At 68.5% G+C, this 19,071-nt stretch overlaps 1 protein-coding gene across 1 annotated transcript; it reads right to left on the bottom strand.

The window, feature by feature from the left end:
* Positions 1–270: 270 nt before the first annotated feature.
* Positions 271–18,739, bottom strand: LDLR (low density lipoprotein receptor). Its single transcript, XM_075916154.1, has 18 exons — positions 18,559–18,739; positions 11,293–11,415; positions 10,539–10,661; positions 9,551–9,928; positions 8,881–9,003; positions 8,374–8,496; positions 8,077–8,196; positions 7,196–7,321; positions 6,731–6,902; positions 5,937–6,164; positions 5,663–5,781; positions 5,202–5,341; positions 4,327–4,468; positions 4,078–4,230; positions 3,717–3,914; positions 3,168–3,245; positions 2,811–2,968; positions 271–2,042 (listed from the first exon to the last, which is right to left on the bottom strand). Exons 1-18 carry the CDS (start codon positions 18,632–18,634, stop codon positions 2,007–2,009), a joined length of 2,616 nt encoding a protein of 871 aa, XP_075772269.1. The 5' UTR covers positions 18,635–18,739; the 3' UTR covers positions 271–2,006.
* Between the last annotated feature and the right edge of the window lie 332 nt (positions 18,740–19,071).

The raw sequence follows: 19,071 nt of genomic DNA, 5'->3' as shown, positions 1-19,071 counted from the left end.
TGGCTCAATCGATCCATGAGGCCGTGCTGTTACTGATTAATCCTGGCACCGGAGACAGGCCGGTCACACACGGGTGTGTGCAATAGGGAACACCCAGAACCAGGCTGTCTACAGCCCTCTTCACCGCCACCCCTACGTTTAAGCACAGGCCGAAGGGCTCATGCCAGTCTAACGTTCCTGAGCGGAGCCAGGCCAAGGGAAATCCGTCGCCCCATTAGCCAGGGAGCGGAGACGAATTACGACCAGGAATTACACAGAGAAGGACACAGCGAGGTTGCTAGGGGACTGTTTCCATTCCAAAATTTAATTGATCAGATTAGGGTAGAAATTGTAACACTCTGATTTAAAAAAAAAAAAAAGACCAACCCTGCGTCTTTGAGCGCAGAGAGACACCCGCGCTGCAGCCCCGGGGGCATGGCCGGGGACACCGAGGACGGGCAGTAGTGCAAACATTTCTTCAGGGGGCGACCCCATCAACACACACAACCAAAAAAAGACGAAGAATGAAATTAACTCCGCAACCATTCCATTGAGAAAATAAATAAATCCTATTTACAGAAATAGCTCCAGACAAACATTCACACACACGCACGGTGTGCGCCGAGGAAATAGATACTATAGAACCTGTACACAGCGATATTTACACCCTTCAGAATCAGAAGTTGAATCTTTCACAGCTTTGGGCAGGCCGAGGGGAGTGCTAAGCCAGGGCTGTCTGCAGCCCTTTTGTTCACCTTAAGATCTTCAAACCGTACACGGGTGTCCCCCGCCCTCCCTTCCCCACACTTATTAAAACCCTCTGGTATGCAGAATTGCCCCCTGCCGACTGCACGGGGAAGGTACCGAATCGGCTCAGAAAAGGCAGCAAGCAAGCCCGGCTCCTGGAACCGTTACTCCAACCGCGGGCCCGGCCGGCTGGCCCCAGACACGCACAGGGAATGTCACCAACTCGAGTCCACGTCTCCCAAGTGTACTACAAAAGCTCCCGGCGTTCCCGTTCGGCGGATTTTTGGTAGAATCCAGTTGGCCTAAGCCCCACAGCCTGCGTTAAGTGCCAGGGAGGGGGCTGGCGAAAGCATTCGGACAGAGGGGTGCGGGGAAGACTCCCCCGCCCCCAGAAGGCAGCCGGTGGCGAAGTTCTCAAAACTCAAAGTGCTAAGGCATGTGGCGACTGTAAACGGTCAGCTGTCATGGCGTCAGTTTCCTCCTGGAACCCCCACTCCCCCCGGCAGCCAGGTGCGCAGAGGAGCCGCGGTGCTGAGCGCCGGCGCAATGAAACCTTCCCCTTCAGCCTGGCGTTTGGCCCCGCGCTCCCCCAGGCCCAGCCGCGCGGGGGGGAACCGTGTGCGCAAAACCCACCCAAGACACCGTTCAAAAACCAGCCCCGGAAGAGAACCCAGCCAAGTGCAAGGAGGGCAGGAGAGGGGGCCACGGCCCCAGCCAGGCCTGCACCTCGCAGCCGCCTGGTTCCTTTGCCCGCCGACCGGGAGGGAAGGACTGATCCTGCCTGGGCAAGGCAGACGCGCAGGCTTGTGCTTCGGGGGTTCCAGGTCTAAGCAAACCTCCATCCCCCGCAAGGGCCGACGCGACAGCAGCGCTTTGCTTTGGCTTGCGAAGTCCCTGATACGGATCCATCCTCGCCCGGCGGCTCGGCCCGCAGGGATACTGCCCCGCTGCCAGCGCGGTTCCTTCCCCCCGCGCACGTGAACAAAAAACCCTTCCTCCTTCCCCAGAGCACGGAGACAGGCAGCAGGCCCGGCGCCGAGGGAGAGCAGCAGCAGCCGACAGTATTAAATATATAAAATGTAAAAACCCAGGAGTCCGGCCGCACCCGTCTCCCCCCCGGAGCCGAGCACGCTGCGCCGGGGCAGAGCGGGAGGCTCAAGTCGCTGAGGAGGCCCTGGGGGGCTGGACGGTTGAAGAACCCAAGTCGGGGGGCGGGGCCACGAGCGTCCCTGCCTCCCACGAAACGAGCAGCAAAGTCTGGCGAGAGGCGCGTCCCGGCATCACGCGGCGTCGTCCTCCATGCTGACCATCTGCCTCTGGGAAGGAAACACAGCGCGACCGTTACCAAAGGCGCCTCCCGGCCCGGCGGCCAGCGGAGCCGCAGGAACCCAGCGCGGCGGCAGCCTAACAGGTCCCTAGGGCGTGACGCCCAGGCTAGGCCCGGTGCCTCGACCACTGGGAAACGGGGCTGGTGCTAAAGGAGAACCGCTCTTGGCAGTACAGGGGCAAGGACACAGACTAGGGCCCTGCCAAAACAGACCCTGAATTTGGTCAATTTCACAGTCGTGGGAGATTAAAAACAGTAAAATTTCATTTCAGCTACTTAAATCAATGGTAGGGGTCCTGGGCGGGGGAGGGGCTGCAGTATTGTTACCCTGACTTCTGGGGGCGGCTGCTGCCTTCAGAGCTGGGCCCCAGGCCGACACTGCAACCATGGGGCAGAAGGGGAGCCCTGTGACCCCAGGCAGCCCTTTCCGGTCAGGGCCCCCGGCCTGGGGAAGGCTAGTCTCCCCTGCGCAAGCCGCGGAGGCCGGATTTCACGGGAGCACGCCAGGCAAGCCCCGGCGTTCTGACAGGGGGTGGGACGGGACCCCCGGGAGGAGCAGCAGCTTTGCCCTGCCCCCCGCAAGCCGGACCCGGCCGCAGGAGCCGCGACATGGCCAGGCGGGCGGGGCCACGTGCTGGGGACGCTGCTTTGACATTTCCAGCTGCCTGTCTCGGAAGGGGGGGGGGGGCGCCCCACGGCCCCGGGGCAAGGAGCTCTGGCTGGCAGCTGGAGGCTGGCGGGAGCCGGGCGGGCTTACCGAGGGGTACGTGTACCCGTCCTGGCTCCGACAGATGTGAACCTCGTCCTCCGTGGTCTTCTGATAGACGGGGTTGTCGAAGTTGATGCTGTTGATGTTCTTGAGGCGCCAGTGTTTCCACACCAGGACGGCGCCGAAGGCGATTAAGCAGAAGAGCACTAAGGGGGGGGGGGGGGGGGGGGACGACAGCGTCAACACGCGGCCCGGGAAGTTCCAGTCCCCGCCGCGCCAACAGGGCGACTGAGGCAGAAGCCCAGCCAGGGTCCCGCTGAGCACCTGCCTGGGAGAAATTCCTCCCCCCTCCAGTGCGGGCCAAGCAGGCCACGAGCGGACGCCCCGCAGGGAGCGGACACTTACCCAGCGGCAAGACCACGGAGAGCGCCGTGTGGCTGGTGCGCTTGTCCTGGTTGGTCTCGGCGGTGATGCCGTTGCGGGCTGGGGGGAAGGGGGAGAAGCCAGTTAGCGCGCGGCGGACAGGCAGGACCGCGAGGGACAGGACAGGGCTGGTGCTAAGGGGGCTGCATCAGACACTTTCCTATCCCATGGCCACAGAGTCCAAAGCGCAGCTCACCTCCTGCAGCAGCCTTACAGGTGGGGAAACTGAGGCAGGGAGGCAGGGGTGCCTGACGGCCTGGGGCAAGTTGGGGGCCTAGAGAGGAGGAGGAGGAGAAGCCAGGAGTCCCTACTCCTGGTCCTCAAGCTACACGCCCCTCCCAGGCCCGAGAAGCAGAAGCCAGGTATCCAGACACCACTCCCGTGCGCTACGCATGAGACCGTGCCCCTCTCCCCGAGTTGGGAGCATAACCTGGGAGGCCAGACGCCCCATGCCCTCTGCTCTACCCACTAGACGGCATTGCTGGGCTGGTTCTGTGCCCTGGGGGTTTGCATGGAGGCAGGCGCTCTTACCCTTCTGGGACAGGCTGACCGTCTCCGCCGTGGTGTGGGTGACCGTCTCCGCCGTGGTGCGGTCGGGGCCCTGCCTGGCGTGGGTGTTCGATGCTCCGACGGTGGCAGGCAGAGGCTTCGTCGTCCGCTCCAGCGCGTGGGTCGTGGTGAGCAGCCGGGCCACCAGTGTGGTGCTGGGGGCAGCAGGGACTTGGGGATCTGCGGGGAGGGGATTGAATACTCAGCGGAGCAGAGGGATGTCTCTGTCCCTCACGGCAGGAGAAGCGTCTTCCTCCGAGTGTCACTGACAACAGGACCCCGGACTCCTGGCTCTACCCACCAGGGAACGCTCCCTCTCGCTCCAGTCGGGCAGGCCATGTACCTTTGGTGCAGCCCCGCATGTCGGCCGCCAGGTGCTGGCCGTCGGGGCAGGCGCAGGTGTACTTGGGCGAGTGGCGGGTGATCTGGGGCGCCGGGAGGCACAGGTACTGACAGCCGCCGTTCGGGAGCAAGTGGCTCTCACACCAGTTCACACCTGGCGGGCGGGAGAAGCAAGGGTGAGCACGAGAGCGCAGGGAGCCCCCCCACGGGGGCGGGGAGCCCGTAGGCAGGGGGCCGGCTGGGCGCCTACCTGCCGGCTGCTTCAGGTTGTGGTACAAGACGAGATCCTCCGGGGAAAACAAGTTGTCGGCCACCACGGTGACGTCGGCCCCCGTCAGGCGGTTGGCGCTGAAGATGGCCTCGTTGAGGACGTCCGACCAGTACACTTTGTCCTGCGGGGGGATGCGAGGGGGAGGTTCCAGAAACGGGCCTGGAGAGCCGCCCCGGCCGCCCCGCCCCACGAGAGCAAATAGCCAGCGAGGCAGCTCAAGGCCTGGGCTCCAGAGCCAAAGCTGCCCACGGATCGCGGCAGGAGCGAAGTCCAGGCAGGCCGGGCGTGGGCGGCGGGGCCAGTCCCGAGCGACGGAACGGCGAAGGGCTAGTCCCGCGGGCCGGCTGCCTTGCTCCCAGCGCGCTCGGCGGCCGGGCAGCCAACGGGAACAGCCGACCCGTCGGACTCTGGGAGAATCCCTCCCTGGTCCTGACCCGCATTAACCGGCGCAGGGCAGCCCCCACGCGCCCGGCGAAAGCCCCGATTCACAAAGCCCTTCAACCCTAAGCCCCAGGCCCGGCTCCTCCGTTGCGTCTACACAGCCCGAGCAGGGCGGGCCGACCCGGAGTGGCGCCGCCACGTCCCGTGGGTTTGCGTCGCAGGGCCCGTACCGCAGGCGCCGGGAGGTTTTTAACCTCACAGGCCGACTTCCCCCACGAGCCACCGGCACTGCCCGGCCAGCCCGCTGAGGGCCCTTCGAGTGGCTCGCATTTCGGGGGCAGAAGAGCCGGGCCTCTCCCCCGGGTCACACTGGGCAGGTGCAGAGAGGCGCCCCCGGGGAGCCCGGCAGGCCCGAGCTGTTTCTGGTCCCCCCAGGCTTTCCCGGGGGCCCTGCGCCCGGCCGCACGACCCACCTCGAAGACGGTGACGGCGAAGGGGTGGGCCAGCTTGTCCTGGTCCTGCAGGATGGTTTTGCGGCTCGCGCCGTCGACGCCCACGCTGGAGAGGGAGTGCAGCTTCGCGTCCACCCAGTACAGCCGCAGGTTCACCAGATCTGAAACCGAGCCGGAGCGTGACGGGCTGGCCGGGACAGGCAGCGCCGAGCCACGTGGCCAGCTCTGGCGCCCGCCCCGGCTCCGGGAAAGGGGCCCGGCGCTGGGCCGTTTCCAATCCAGACGCTCCCGCCGGCCTCACCCCGTTTCTGGCTCCGGACCGACCCCACCCCTGGGCGTGACCGGCTCCCCCAAGCTGGTTCCGCGGGGAGCAAGCCGAGAGCTGGGCTGGAAGGGGCCGGGCGGGGGATCCGCACAGGCCAAGTTCCCACGAGGCTCCGGCCTGCCCCCCCGCCCCCAGGTCCCAGCCCCCCAGCCCGTACCGAGAGTCAGCCCGTTGGGCCACTCGACGCCGTCTTTCACCAGCGCGAAGCTGTCCACGCCGTTCAGCCCGGCCTTGGCGATCTTGGCCGAGGAGCCCCAGTCCGTCCAGTACATGAAGCTGGGAGGGAGACGCAAGGAGGCGTTAGAAAGCCCCGGGCGGGCTGGGAATCCAGGCAGGGGAACCCAGCCCACCCCCTGGCTCTGGCCCGGCAGAGCCTCGCCCGCCGCCCGCCTGGGAACATGCGGGTGGGCCGGGGCGTCAGCGCCTCGTACCCGTGCACGGGGTCCACTACGATGGCCCGGGGCTTGGAGCCGGGCTCCTCAATCAGGGTCTTCTGCTTGGCGCCCGCCCTGTCGGCCACGGAGACGGTGCCCCGGGCCGAGTCCGTCCAGTAGAGGTTCCCGTGGACCCAGTCGACGGCGATGCCCTCGGGGGCGCGCAGGCCGGCGCTGATCACCGCGGCGTGCTGGGTGACGTTCTCCGCCTGGTCGAGCCGGGAGCTGCGGGGGAGGAGGAGCCGCGTCAGCCCGGCCGAGCTCCTGGGACGGCCGGCAGCACCGGGGGAGGCCACGGAACCGCGGCACCTTCCGCCCACGGAGAAGCGGGCGCGAACTCTGGCGCCGGGGTGAAGACCTGGGAGCTGAGGGCCCCGCAGCCGGACAGTCTCTGTGCCGGGTTAGGGCAGCGCCTGCTCCCCACCACCAGCCCCTCCGAGGGGGGCGCAGGAGAACTCCCGGGCTGCTCCGGGGTCACCACGAAAGGGGATGCTGGTTTCGCTGCAGAGCCCCAGGCGTTTGGGGCGGGGGGGGGGGTGTCAGACCCCCCCCCCGCCAGGAAGCAGGTGCCAGCCGGGGGCCGTTCCCCGCCCAGCGGGGCTACCTGGCTGCGTTCCTCGCCCACCCTCACCCAGGGCCACCCAGAGAATTCAGGGGGCCTGGGGAAAAGCAATTTCGGGGGCCCCTTCCTGGCACACCCTGTCTCAGACCTTCTCGTGGGGGCCTGCGGGGCCCGGGGCAAATTGCCCCATTGCCCCCCCCCCCCCCCCCCCGGGAGGCCCTGCCCCCACCTGTAGATTTTCTTCTGCGACATGTCGGACCAGTAGATGCGGCGGGCAGCCACTTCCAGGTCCAAGGCCACGACGTGCTTGAGGTGGGCCAGCAGGCTGCCGTAGTCGCGCCGGTCCAGAGTCATGCGCCGCACCTCGTTGCGGGTGGTGAAGAAGAGGCAGGCGATGGTGTCTGGCCGCGAGAGGGGGGAGGGGGCGTGAGACGGGCCCAGCCGGCAGCCCCTCCGGCTGGAGCGTCCCAGCGAGCCCACGGCCAAGACGTGGCCGTCTCCACGGCGACAGCCACCACGTGCCGGGGCCAGAGTCGCTCTCAGGAGCGAGTCCCAAGGGTTCGCTGACGCGCCGGCCCCAGGGCAGGGACCCCGCCGCACGGACAGGCAGGCAGGAAACGCCCCGGCCCACCCCCGGGGAGGAGAACCCCCGACCCCCCGGCCCGGCCCCGAGAACCAGGAGCGCCCGCCTTACCGACGGCCTTGCAGGTCTTGGTGGCTGGGTCCAGCTGGTAGCCGGCGTGGCACTCGCACTTGTAGCTGCCCTCCAGGTTGACGCAGATCTGGCTGCACGTCTCGGGGTCCAGGCACTCGTCGATGTCTGCAAAGCCGGCGGGAAGCTGCTGAGTCGAGCCCCTGGGCCCCACCCAGAGCCCGAGCCCCTCAGAAGGGGCCCACCTCAGCGCCCCCTCCCCGGGGCAGAAGGAGTTTTCCCAACGTGCACCCACGGGGGGGGGGGGGTCGTCACACGGCACCTCCCCTGCACGCTGGACACGGAACCAAATCCATGGGGCGGGGACGGGGGCGGGCCCAGGGGCGAGGCCTCTCGCTGGGGGTCAGAGATCTAGGGCGGGGCCAGGCCTGAGGGGCTCAGGCCCAGCACAGAAGGTTGGGATGCAAGGCCTTAGGGCTGGGGCCAGGCATGAGAGTTTGGGGGGCAGGAGGGTGCTCGGGGCAGGGGGTCGGCTTGAGGGCAGCTTGGGGAGGAGCAGCTCTCTGCTGCAGCTCTGACCCCACATGGGGCTCGGCCCCTCGGGAGCTCCCCAGCGCGGGAGGCGAGGACGGGGCCTGGGCAGCGGCGGGGGGAGGGGGGGGACCCGGTGGGGGGCGGGGGGAACCGACACGGGAGGCGAGGACGGGGCCTGGGCAGCGGCGGGGGGAGGGGGGGACCCGGTGGGGGGCGGGGGGAACCGACACGGGAGGCGAGGACGGGGGCTGGGCAGCGGCAGGGGGAGGGGGACCCGGTGGGGGGCGGGGGGAACCGACACGGGAGGCGAGGACGGGGGCTGGGCCGCGGCAGGGGGGACCGACACGGGAGGCGAGGACGGGGGCTGGGCCGCGGCGGGGGGGACCAACCTTCGCATTTCCTCTGGTCGACCAGGCGGTGGCCCTCGGGACACAGGCACTCGTAGCCGATCTTCAGGTCCTTGCAGACGTGGGAGCAGCCGCCCTTGTTGGCCAGGCACTCGTTGGTGGCTGCAGGGGAGGGCGGGCGTGAGCCGAGATGCGAGGGCCTGCGAGCGCCACGCGGCCCGGGCACCCGGCCGACCCCAAGGGCTGGACACGGGGTCCCGCCGCAGCCAGCAGTGCACCCCCCCCCGGCAGGCCCCACGCACCCGCCCCCCCCCCCCCCCCGACGGGCCCTGCACTCACCACACTCCTTGACGGGCTCGTCCGACCAGTCCCTGCAGTCCCGCCGCCGGTCGCACACCTTCTCCAGGGCGATGCACTCCCCCGAGCGGCACTGGAACTGGGCCGGCCCGTCGCACGCCGTCACTGCCGGGAGGGAAGGGCCCTTGAGTGTCGCCCTCCGCCTCCTGGGGAGCCCTGGACGGGTGTGAGAGGCCCTGCCCCCCCCCATCATCCTGGGCCTTCCCCCCTTCCCCACGCCAGCCGGGGCCCCCCCCCGGACCCCCACCCCACACTGACCTGGACCCCCCCCACAGCCAGCCCCCCCCCACACACACACACTGACCTGGACCCTCCCCTCCCACATACACACACCTGGACCCTCCCCCCCACAGCCAGCCCCCTCCCACACACACACACGCTGGCCCTGGGGCCCCAGGGGCGGGGAAGAGCCTCTTGCCTCTTCCAGCCACAAGAGCTAGGTGCAGAGGGGTCCTAGCCCCCCCCCCCATGGCCGCGCCGGGCGCTCACCGTTCTCACAGCCGAGCTCGTCGCTCATGTCCGGGCAGTCGTACTCCTTGTCACACTGCCGGCTGCCGTGCACGCAGGTGCCGTCCCCGCACTGGAACTCGTCGGGCCGGCACGTGGCCTTCGCTGCGGGAGGCAGAGACTTGGAGCCCAGCCACACCCACGGGCTGCCCAGGCCACCCCCCACGCTGCCCAGGGGGCCAAGGCGGGTCTCTGCCCCCCCTCCACAGGGGTGTTTATCAACCCGAGCTGGCCGGAGGGCGGGGGACACGCAAGCTGGACCAGGGCACGTGGCACCTGGACTAGCCCCACCAGCCACACCCTGAACGGGTCCCCCGCCTCCTGCACCCCCCAAAGGGCACGAACAGACCCCACCAGCCGGTAGCACAGGGGGGTTTATTGCCTCTCCAGGGTACAGCCCAGCACAGATGTGATCCAGTTACAGGAACTGGGGCTAAGAGGCCTCAGTGCCCCCCCCCCCCCCCCCCGGAGATGCGGGGCAGCTGGTCGGACAGGTTTGGAGCCCCCTTTGCGTAATGACTCACCCCCTGCCCTGCTGGGCCGCGCGACAGACAGCAGGTTGCCCACAGCCCCAGCCAGGTCCCCCCACGACGTCACCCCCCCCAGCCAAGCCCTGCCCCCATCCTTCCTGGCCCCGCCCCCGGGGGCCTACCACAGTCGTGCTCGTCGGAGCGGTCCCGGCAGTCGGAGCCGCCGTCGCAGCGCCACCGGGCGTGGATGCACTCGCCGCTGCCGCAGTGGAACTCCAGCGGGGAGCAGGGGCTGGGGGGCTGGGCCCCCGCCTGGCCCCCGCAGTGCTGGGGCCACTCGTCGGAGCCGTCGGGGCAGTCGGGGTCGGCGTCGCAGGCCCACAGCTTGGGGATGCAGAGGGAGCTGTTGCACTGGAACATGCGGGGGTCGCAGGTGGGGGCGGGGCAGTCGGCCTCGTCGCTCCCGTCCTCGCAGTCGTGCTCCTCGTCGCACACGAAGGCCAGCGAGACGCAGGCGCCGCTGCGGCACCGGAACTGGTCGTCCGCGCAGCGCCGCGGGGCTGCCGAGGGGGCGGGGCCGTCAGCCGGGCGGGGGAGGGGAGGCAGGCTCCGCCCCCTCCAGCGCCTGTCTGCCTCCCCGGCCCCCCATTCGGCCACGGCCTCGCTGCGCTCCGGGCACACGCCCGGGGTCCCAGGCAGGCTTGTTCACTGCTCTAACCATTAGCCCCCGCTTCCCCCTAGAGCTGGAATAGGACCCAAGAGTCCAGCCCCCAGCTTGCTTCCCCTGCTCTAACTGCTAGCCCTCACTGCCCTCCTAGAGCTGGGATAGGACCCAGGAGCCCACTTCCCCCTGCTCTAACCACTAGCCTTCACCACCACCACCACCCCGAGCTGGGATAGGACCCAGGCCCGCTTCCCCCTGCTCTACCCACTAGCCCTCACTGCCCTCCCAGTGTGAAGAACAGAACCTAGCAATTCCCCATCTCCCCCTAGACCAGACTAGTCCTTTCCATCTCCAGCCACGGGACCCAGGAGTCCCCACTGCCTGCGTGCCTGCTCAGACCATTAGGCCACACTCCCTGCCTTTAAGCCCAAGCAAGCAGGGTGTCCTGTTCGAGCCCTTGGCCACGGGAGCCGGCACCCCTGGCTCCGACGCCACGAGCCACTTACCACAGTCCTGCTCGTCTGAGCCGTTCTCACAGTCCGCCTGCCCGTCGCAGCGCCAGGACTTGGAGATGCACCGGTTAATTCGGCCTCCGCAGCTAAACTCCCCCGACTGGCACGTCACCGACTCTGCAGGAGCAACCAGCAACGGCCTCATACCCAGCTCTGCAGTGACAGGCAGGGCTGGAAGAAATCAAGGCCTAGGCCTGCTAGTGTGGGCCAGCCTGGCATCAGAGCCTGGCCATACTGTCACTAGCCAGCCTGCCCAGCCGGCCTACACCCACCCAGGGCTGCCAGCTCTCCCGGCCCGGCATCTCCCACACTCAGCACTCCCCCGGGGACTACTGAACACAGCGGTCACACTAATTTTTTCCCATCAATGTGTGGAATAAATTTTCTTCTGTGCGCTGAGGCATGTTCAGATGTGCACCACCAGCAGAAACACAAACCGCCAGCTGTGGACACTGCTCATCAGGTGGGTGGCACCTGAATCTCTCCTGGGCAGCCGCCCAAGCGCTCAGCCTACAGGGGATGCCGGTGAGAGCAAGCCGGGAGATTTTAAGGAAGCGGCATCATGTCATGCTGGGAAAGAAAACTCCCGGGCTCACTTTGCTCAGAGCCGGTGACCCCAGGGCTCCCCTGCCACCCGGCACCTGGAAACCTTCCCCTCCTCTCCAGCCAGCGCCGGTCCCTGGCCAGTCCCCCTTGCCCCCATTTCCCTAGGCAGAGCCTGCCCACTCACCCCGGCGCGGCTACTTACTGCAGGTCTCCAGCAACTCGTCAGAGCCGTCCTTGCACTCGGCGTTCCCGTCACACGCCCACTTGTAGGGGATGCACTCGCCATCCTGGCAGCGGAACTCGTTCTGGCTGCACTTCTCTGCTTCTGCGGGGGGGGAGCAAAGAGGGGAGACCCGTTAGCCCCGGAGTGGAGAGCGATACAGGCTCCTGGGGGAGCAGCAGCAGCCGCCGCCGCCCGGGGCATTCTCAGCGACACCGAGCGCGAGGAAATCCGATTGTTTTAGAAACGTGCATCTGTCCATCCACGTGTCCCTTTGTGCAAGGAAGAACTCGGCCCGCCCTCTTCTCCCGACAAAGCAGGTCGGGGTTTGGTGGTGCCAGGACAATGGGACGTGCCTGGAATTTGATGGTTTCTCATAACATGGAGAGGGAGGGGTCTGCTAGGAGGGCGAGTTCCACTGCAGCATGTCCACAGGGGGCAGCGATGGGCCAGCTATTTCTCCACCCCACCCCCTGCTGGCCCAGTGGGGTAAGGGACACGATCTACTATATAGGTCAGAGGGTTTGTCTGTCTTTGGGCGTCTGCTCCTGTCTGACTCCCCCCTCCTGTATTACGCCGGGTCCCCCGCTGGGCGCGGCCACGTGTTACAGAGCAGCCCGCAGGAGGCCCGCAGGGAATTCATGGCTTTGGTGGGCGCCGGAGCCAGAGAGACAGAGGCGGGCGCAGGAAGGAGCAAGCGGAGAGCAGGCGGGGAAGAGGCCACGGGGACGGAGAGCCGAGTCCCCGAATTCAAGGCCCCGAGCTGAAGCCGGGGGAGGTTGTGCCAAGACGGAGCTGCTGGGGCGTCACCAAGCCTGGAGATGGATCACGAGACTCAGAACTGGGAGGAAGCGCCGGCCGCACGGAGCCCTTTGGGGAGCTGGTGCTTCCGTCCAGTTCCGGGTCTTGTGACCGTCACCAGCCTTGATGAAGCCCCGGCTCCTGGGGCCAGGTGATGCACAGCCTCCCCCCCGCCCCCCGTTTTCATTTAAAGCAGGGGTGGGGAACCTTTACACAGGCAGGGGGGCGGACCCCACAGAAAAATCCAGCAGGGGCTGCAGGGAGGCAACAAGGGGGCTGGAGAGCCAGCACGGACTCCCCAATGCTGGGGGAGGCCCTAAGCCTCAGAGGCCAGATCCAGGCAACCCAGGGGCCACATCCGGCCCCCCGGGCCTTAGGCTCCCCACCCCGATCTAAAGAGGATCTGCCTAGAACTCGTGTTGCCGGAAAACCTGGAACGTCAGCCACTCCCCAGGGCCTGCTCTGGCCCCCGGCACGGCAACAGCTGAGCCCCAACACCATAACCTCTTTATCCTCATAACTTCCCATGAGACAGGGCAGATGAAGTGACAAGGCCAAGGCCATACAGGCAGTCTGTGGCAGAGCTGGGATTTGACCCCCCCCCCCCCCCAAAGTTCCTCTAACCAGTGGTGTAAAGCTGGCTGGTCCAAGAGACCCCGTTTTTAAGACCAGGATTTTAGGAGGCCCAGCTCAGGCTGGCTGATGTGGGCTCAGGCAGGTGGTTTAAAACTCAAGGGAGCTCCCCACTGCGAGCAGACGAGGCTATGGACCTCCGCTGCCAGCAGACTGGGGTAGCTGGGCGGGAGGCCGTTCTGCCCCGCAGGCTCCCATGCCCCAGCCCAGTGCCCAACCACACCAGGCTCCGGGATCCCGGCGGGAACCCGCCCCGTGACACAGCCCCGCGTGTTCCAGGCATGAGCTGGCTCCCGGCACGCTGGGCCCCCCCCCTCTGCTGCCGCTCCTCCGCTCGCTGGTTTCCGCTCTGCCGCGGGCCAAGTTTCAGCTGACGCACGGGACGTCACCCCCCTTGGAAAAGGGGAGTCACCGGGGCTGTTTGTCACTGTCATCCCGGCTCCTCCTCGCGCACGTCGGGATCACACCACCGGCCGCCCCGCCCAGCTGTTAATCTTCCGAGATAAGGTCTCCGAAGGGCAGGCCCTTTTCCTGCCCAGCTCCACCGCAGCTGGGGAGTTTGCTGGCCACAGCCTTGTGCAAACAAACCACCACCAGGCGATCCGGCCACGGGGCCGGCCACGGGGCCACCCCGGCACCACGCGGCCCAACCGCCCCTGCCCGGAGTTAAGGGCCGTGACCAGGGCCTGGAGCAAAACCCCCGTCCAGGCTGCACTTCGGCTCCGGAGTTATCGCACGCGCCCCTCCCGGGAAACGGGGGCCAGGGCGGGAACCTAAGGGCCAGATGTGGCCCCCAGCTTGCCTGGATCCGGCCCCCACGGCTCAGCGCTCCCCCCAGCCTTGAGGAGCCTGCGCTGGCGCCCCAGCCCCCGTTGTCTCCCCACGGGGCTGGGGTGCACAAAACTGACTTGCCTGGGTGTGCGAGGGGAGTGGGGGAGGGTCTCCCCTCCCTCGGGCCCGTGTCGTGGGGGGGGGGGGGGGGGTTGTTTGTTTTTCTTCTCACTAGTGCGCGGCGCCCGGCCCACAAAAGGTCGCCCTGCGCCCGCTTTAACCCTTTCCAGAAGGGCGATTTCCCGCACCAGCCCTGACCACGGCGGCCTCGCCGGGGCCGAGTTGCCCATCGGGGGGCACAGGACTGGGCGTGCGCCGGGCCCCGTTCCAGCCTGGCCACCTGGCGCCGGCCCCGGGGGAGCAAACACGCCGAGGCGCCTGGCTGCACCAACCTGCCTCGTGCGACGCACGAGACAAAACGGCCACAGCTCGGCCCACAGAAAGCCCCTGGACAGAGCAGCCCAGACCCCAGCTTCCCCTCCCGCAACAGGCACGGCCGGGAACCTGGGACTTTCCGGCCAGCTGGGAACCAGGACTGGCCCCCCGGAAAGCCCCGGCTGCCAAGCCCCACAGCTGTCGAGGGGCTCTGCCGAGTACAGGCGCCGAGACCAGGCCGGGGGGCCTGGAAATCCCACCCCACCAAGCGCCGCGTAGACAGCGCTAGGCCAACGGGCGAGTCTCTCGGGACAGGGCCACGAGGCCCCCCGGCAGGCAGAGAGCCGCCCCCCCGCCCCGGTGCGTGCTGGGAAGTCCAAAGGGGTGGCCACAGAGGTCCGGCGACGCACCAAGCCAGCCAGGGGCTTCTCTCTCTGGGAAGCCAGCTCCCAGCACCGTGGCGTCCGCCTCGCACGGGCCGGAGCCGTGGCCACCTGCGTGGCGCTGCCGGGCGAGCGGCCGAGGCCAAGGCGCCGTGCAGACCCCTCCTGGTCAGGGCGCGAGCGACTCCACGGGGTGGGCGGCCAAGCGGAGCGCCGCTGGGGACGCTGTTTTCCGCCGCCGGCTGGGAGCCCTTGTCCCCGCGGCGCTCAGCTCCCAGGCGTGCGCACCGCCAAGCGCGCACCTGTCAAGGCGCTGCCCGAGAAAGAACCGCCGGTGCGTTCCCAGCCCCGCCAAGGGCAGAGGCGGTGGGGCGGGCGAGCCTGGGGGGGGATTTATACAACGCCCCCGCGGTGCGCGGCCAACCCCCAGGCAGCGCTGGAGAAGGCCCAGGCCTCGAGAGTGGCAGCTGGCGAGACTCGAACCGGACGCTCCCAGCGCGCCCTCAGTGCCGCCAGCGTCTCACGGGGCCGGTTCCCCCGACCGGGCAGTGGGCGCGCTTGGAGGAGACGCGGCCCAGCGAGGGGAGACCCACTGCCTTTCCCAAGGCCCCTCCCTTCGCTTCCCCAGCGACCCAATTCACAGGCGCCTCGTTTCGAGGAGCCACGCCGCTCCGCCGCGGCCCGCCAGGCTCCCTGGGGCTCGCCACCCCAGGCACGGCCCCCGCCAGGCAGCGCCGCGGAGCTTTGGCCCGTTGCAGATTTAGGGCTGGATTGTGTCTCTCCTCTAGCTCCCCTCACCCACGTCACTTCCTGTTCTGCTACCGACTCGGCGAGCCCGGCCCGCCCGCCCCCTTACACCTGTCACCCGGCTTCCGGTGCGGCACAAGCTCGGGACAGCCCGTCGCTCCTGCCCGGGCCGCGGGAGGGCCTGGAGCAGAGTCCAAGCCCGGGAACGGCCGGCCAAGCCAATCACAAAGGCTCTTCTGGGCACCTGGAGCAGCCTCGCCGGCGGCCGGGAGGGCGAAGGAATAAAGCGCCCACGGCCGGGGCTGCCTGCCAGCCACGTGCAGCCACTTGTGCGTCGCCTCGGAGCAGGAGCAACGGCAGCCCAGCGGGTGCCCTGTCAGCCTGCAGAAGCCAGCTGGCAAGGCGACACCGAGAGGCCAGGGAAGCGAGCCAGAGAGCCCGGGCTGCCCGACCAAGGGCAGCGAGCAATTAGCACAGATGGCAGGCGTCCAGGCAGGAGGGGGAACCAGAGCAGATCAGCAAGAGCTCACAAGGCCAAAGTCAAAGTCATTCCAAAGTGACTGTGTAACAGACTTGGGCCCAGATTTCCAAAGCCCCTTCCCGGCCCCCGAGTTTCAATCATAGCCAAGGGGAGTTAGGCACCTAGCAAGTTTTACCAGAGACCCTATTGGCACCTGTGGGCGCCTAACACCTTCCGCAATCTGACCCGTAGGCTAACTTCCCGTCCAGGCAGTCTGGCTCCAGCTTGGGGGGTGCACAGCACCACTTCCTCCTCCCCGTCAGGGTCCGAACCGCGGGTGTCCCTGGATCAGGGATGCCCAAATTAAGGTGGTTCAAGTGTAGCCACCTCCACAACCAGAGAAGAAACAGGCGCGCCCCTACAGTCGCTGTAATTCCTGCCCGCGCCCCGGTTCCACCATCCAGTGCCTGCACCCGGCCGAAGGGGGCTGTGCAAAAACACCCCACCAGTTCACGCCTGCGTGGGGATGCAACAAGCAGAGAGCGACTCTGAGCCGAGCCAGCCAAACATCCGGGGACAGCCCCCGGGCCGGGTGCCCCACTAAAACCCAAACCTGCGCAGCACAAGGTGCGCACACCAGGGCTACATCGAGACTGACCGCCTCTTTCGAAAGAGCACTTCCGACAGCGGGCGTGATTCCTCGTAAAACGAGGCTCCCCGCGATCGAAAACACTGCCACGCGCTTTCGCTTGACTTCCAAAGGAACGCGGCTGCAGTCTAGACACAGGTGACGTGTTTTCGGAAAACCTAGACACACCCCAGAGGTGGCGCTTTTAGGGGTGCCACACGGAATTTACCGACGCCAACCCCAGCACAGCGGTAACAGAGCGGACAGCGGACGTGTTTCAGGGACGCCCTCGCAGACGGCCCCGACCAGGGAGCCGTTTGCAGCGTCTTGCCCCCCAGTTCCAGCACTGGGTTTGAAGACGCTGTGGGGGGAGCGTGTAAGATGGACGCAGCCAGCTCTCCCGCGGGTCCCGAAGCCCTGTGGGCCCCGATACCCAGGGCCGTTCGGGTGCCTCCCTTCCACCGGCTGCGCTGGGCGCCAGAGCAAGCAAGGAAACGCCCGTCGGCCCCGTGGGAACAGGCTCTCCACTAAGTGACGCCGCCGGCCACAGGTCCCACCGGTGCAGCGCCGGGCGTGACTGGGCTGGGCCGTCCCCAGAGCAACCCACGCAGGGCCCCTCGGACGCCTGACAAGGGCCAGGAAGGGCCAGGAGCGGCCCTCTACAACCCCCCGCCTTGGCCCGGACGCAGCTTACGGGATTGCTAGGACCAGGGCTGAGGGCACCCCGGGCGCTGCTCCCAGCCCACCCCAGGGCCCCACCGCTGCCAGGGCGGCCCTTTGCCCCCCCGGGCGTGGCCACAGGCAGGGTCTCCAAGCAGCTGTGACCCCAAGTCAGCAGAGGAGCCAACACCCCCGCTCCCCCCCCAGGGTGCGAGGCCAGCCAGGGGCGGAGGGGCCAGGACACCTGCACCATGGGGCTCCTGGGGCACGGGGGGGGCAGATGCAGACAATGGGGGGGCAGATGCAGACAATGGGGGGGCACTGAGATCCTGATGGGTCAGGGGTTTAATCCGGGGGGGGCTCACAGTTGGGAGCGCCTAGGCTGGGCTCCGCCCCCCAACTCCCATTGGCCAGAGGGGGAGGGCCTCCCGGGTGGCCAGTTGCCAGCGCAGCCAATGGGCGAGGGGAGAGCCCAGCCAGAGCCCTCCCCCTTCCCTTCCCACCCATCCCGGGGCCCCGCCCACCCATGTTCTCTAGTTTCCCTACAGCCCTGCTCTGTGACCCCCCCGGCACCCCTCCCACACCAGGCACCCCCCCAATACAGCCCCCAGGCACCCCTCCCCCACCAGGCACCCCCCCAATACAGCCCCCAGGCACCCCTCCCCCACCAGGCACCCCCCCAATACAGCCCCCAGGCACCCCTCCCCCACCATGCACCCCTCCCAACACAGCCCCCAGGCACCCCTCCCCCACCAGGCACCCCCCCCACACACAGCCCCCAGGCACCCCTCCCCCAGCATGCACCCCCCAATACAGCCCCCAGGCACCCCTCCAATACAGCCCCCAGGCACCCCTCCCCCACCATGCACCCCCCCCACACACAGCCCCCAGGCACCCCCACCTCTCTCAGAGCCCCCCCCGGACGCCCCCACCCCTCAGCCCAGTCTCTCCCCTCCCCGCCCCCGGGGCCGATCAGCTGTTCATCTGATCCGGCTCCCCGGGGCCCGATCCCCCAGACTCGCCCTGGCGATCCCGAGCGGCCCCAGGCCGATCAGTACCCCAATGGGGGGGAACCCGCCTTCAGACCCCCCCCCCCCGCTTGCTTCGAGAGCCCCTGGCTGCGCTCGCGCCGGGCAAGGTGTTGCGTGGGGGGGGGCAGGGCCGCGGTCGCCCCCAGGGAGTTACGGGGCGCCTGGGAAGGGGGGTGACTCCGGACCCCCCCAGGCTCCCAGCCCCTCCGGGGGCGAGTGAAACACCCCCCCCCCAAGGGCCGGGAGGGCCCACGCGCTGGGAACGCGGGGGGGGGGGGGCTGCCAGTAACGAACCCCTGCTGCAGCCGGGGGGGGGCTCACAACACCCCGTCTTCCCTCTGGCTCCGCCCCCAGCCGAGCGCCCCACGTGCGCCCAGAACCGGGGCGCTACCGGCACCGCACATGAACGGGGCGCTTCGACCCCCCCAGCAGACCCCACCCCCAGGCTGGCTCCAATCCTCCCCCCAGGCTGCCCCCCCCCAGGCTGACCCCAACCCCCCCCCCCCAGGCTGGCCCCAAACCCAGGCTGGCCCCAAACCACCCCCCCCCCCAGGCTGGCCCCTGTGGGCTCCCACCCCAGGCTGGCCCCCCCCAGGCTGGCCCCCACCCCCCGCGCAGGCTGGCTCCCCCCCAGGCTGGCCCCCACCCCCCGCGCAGGCTGGCTCCCCCCCAGGCTGGCTCCTGTCCCCCGTATCTTACCTGCGCTTGCAGCGAGGGCAGCGCGGAGCAGCAGCGCCAGGAGGGCGCCCAGGGCCGGGGCCGGTGCCGGTGCCATGCTCGCTGCGGCGGGTCGGGGGCTCGGTCCGGGGGTCCCAGCAGGGCGGGCGGCGCGCGGGCGCTAATTGCTCGTGTGCGGGGCCGGGCTCATTAGCCGCATTTCTAGGCGCGCCGGGGGGAGGGGTTTGCGATGGGGTGATTTTCAAACCTCTGCGCATCAGCGCTGGGGGCGGAGCCGGGGACCGGGCGATGTGACATCGGCGGCGAGTCCTGCCCCCGGGCCGCCCGACAGCCGGGGGTGGGCGCGAGTGGGCCCCGCCCCGGCCGCCTGTGGAGGGGGAGCCCACAGGTGCACCCCTGGGTTTGGAGCCCAGGCGGCCCGTGGGGCAGCTGCTCAAAGCACGGGGGGGTGCTGGACCCCCCCACCCTATATCCCCGCCCCCCGCCCTGTATCCCCCTCCCTCGGGGGGGCGCTGGACCCCCCCGCCCTGTATC

Source organism: Pelodiscus sinensis, unplaced genomic scaffold (genome assembly GCF_049634645.1).
Source record: "Pelodiscus sinensis isolate JC-2024 unplaced genomic scaffold, ASM4963464v1 ctg90, whole genome shotgun sequence".
NCBI classification, from domain to species: domain Eukaryota; kingdom Metazoa; phylum Chordata; order Testudines; family Trionychidae; genus Pelodiscus; species Pelodiscus sinensis.
Note: the sequence above shows the minus strand (reverse complement) of the source record. Positions and strands in the feature narration are given on the sequence as shown.

Excerpts from the sequence above, each read along its gene's own strand:
- LDLR (XM_075916154.1), bottom strand. The coding sequence starts at position 18,634 with ATGGCACCGGCACCGGCCCCGGCCCTGGGCGCCCTCCTGGCGCTGCTG. Across the intron at positions 7,322-8,076 it reads CGACCAGAGGAAATGCGAAG|ACATCGACGAGTGCCTGGAC; the intron begins GTTGGTCCCCCC and ends CCGGCTTTGCAG. Across the intron at positions 2,969-3,167 it reads CTCCGTGGTCTTGCCGCTGG|TGCTCTTCTGCTTAATCGCC; the intron begins GTAAGTGTCCGC and ends CCCCCCCCTTAG.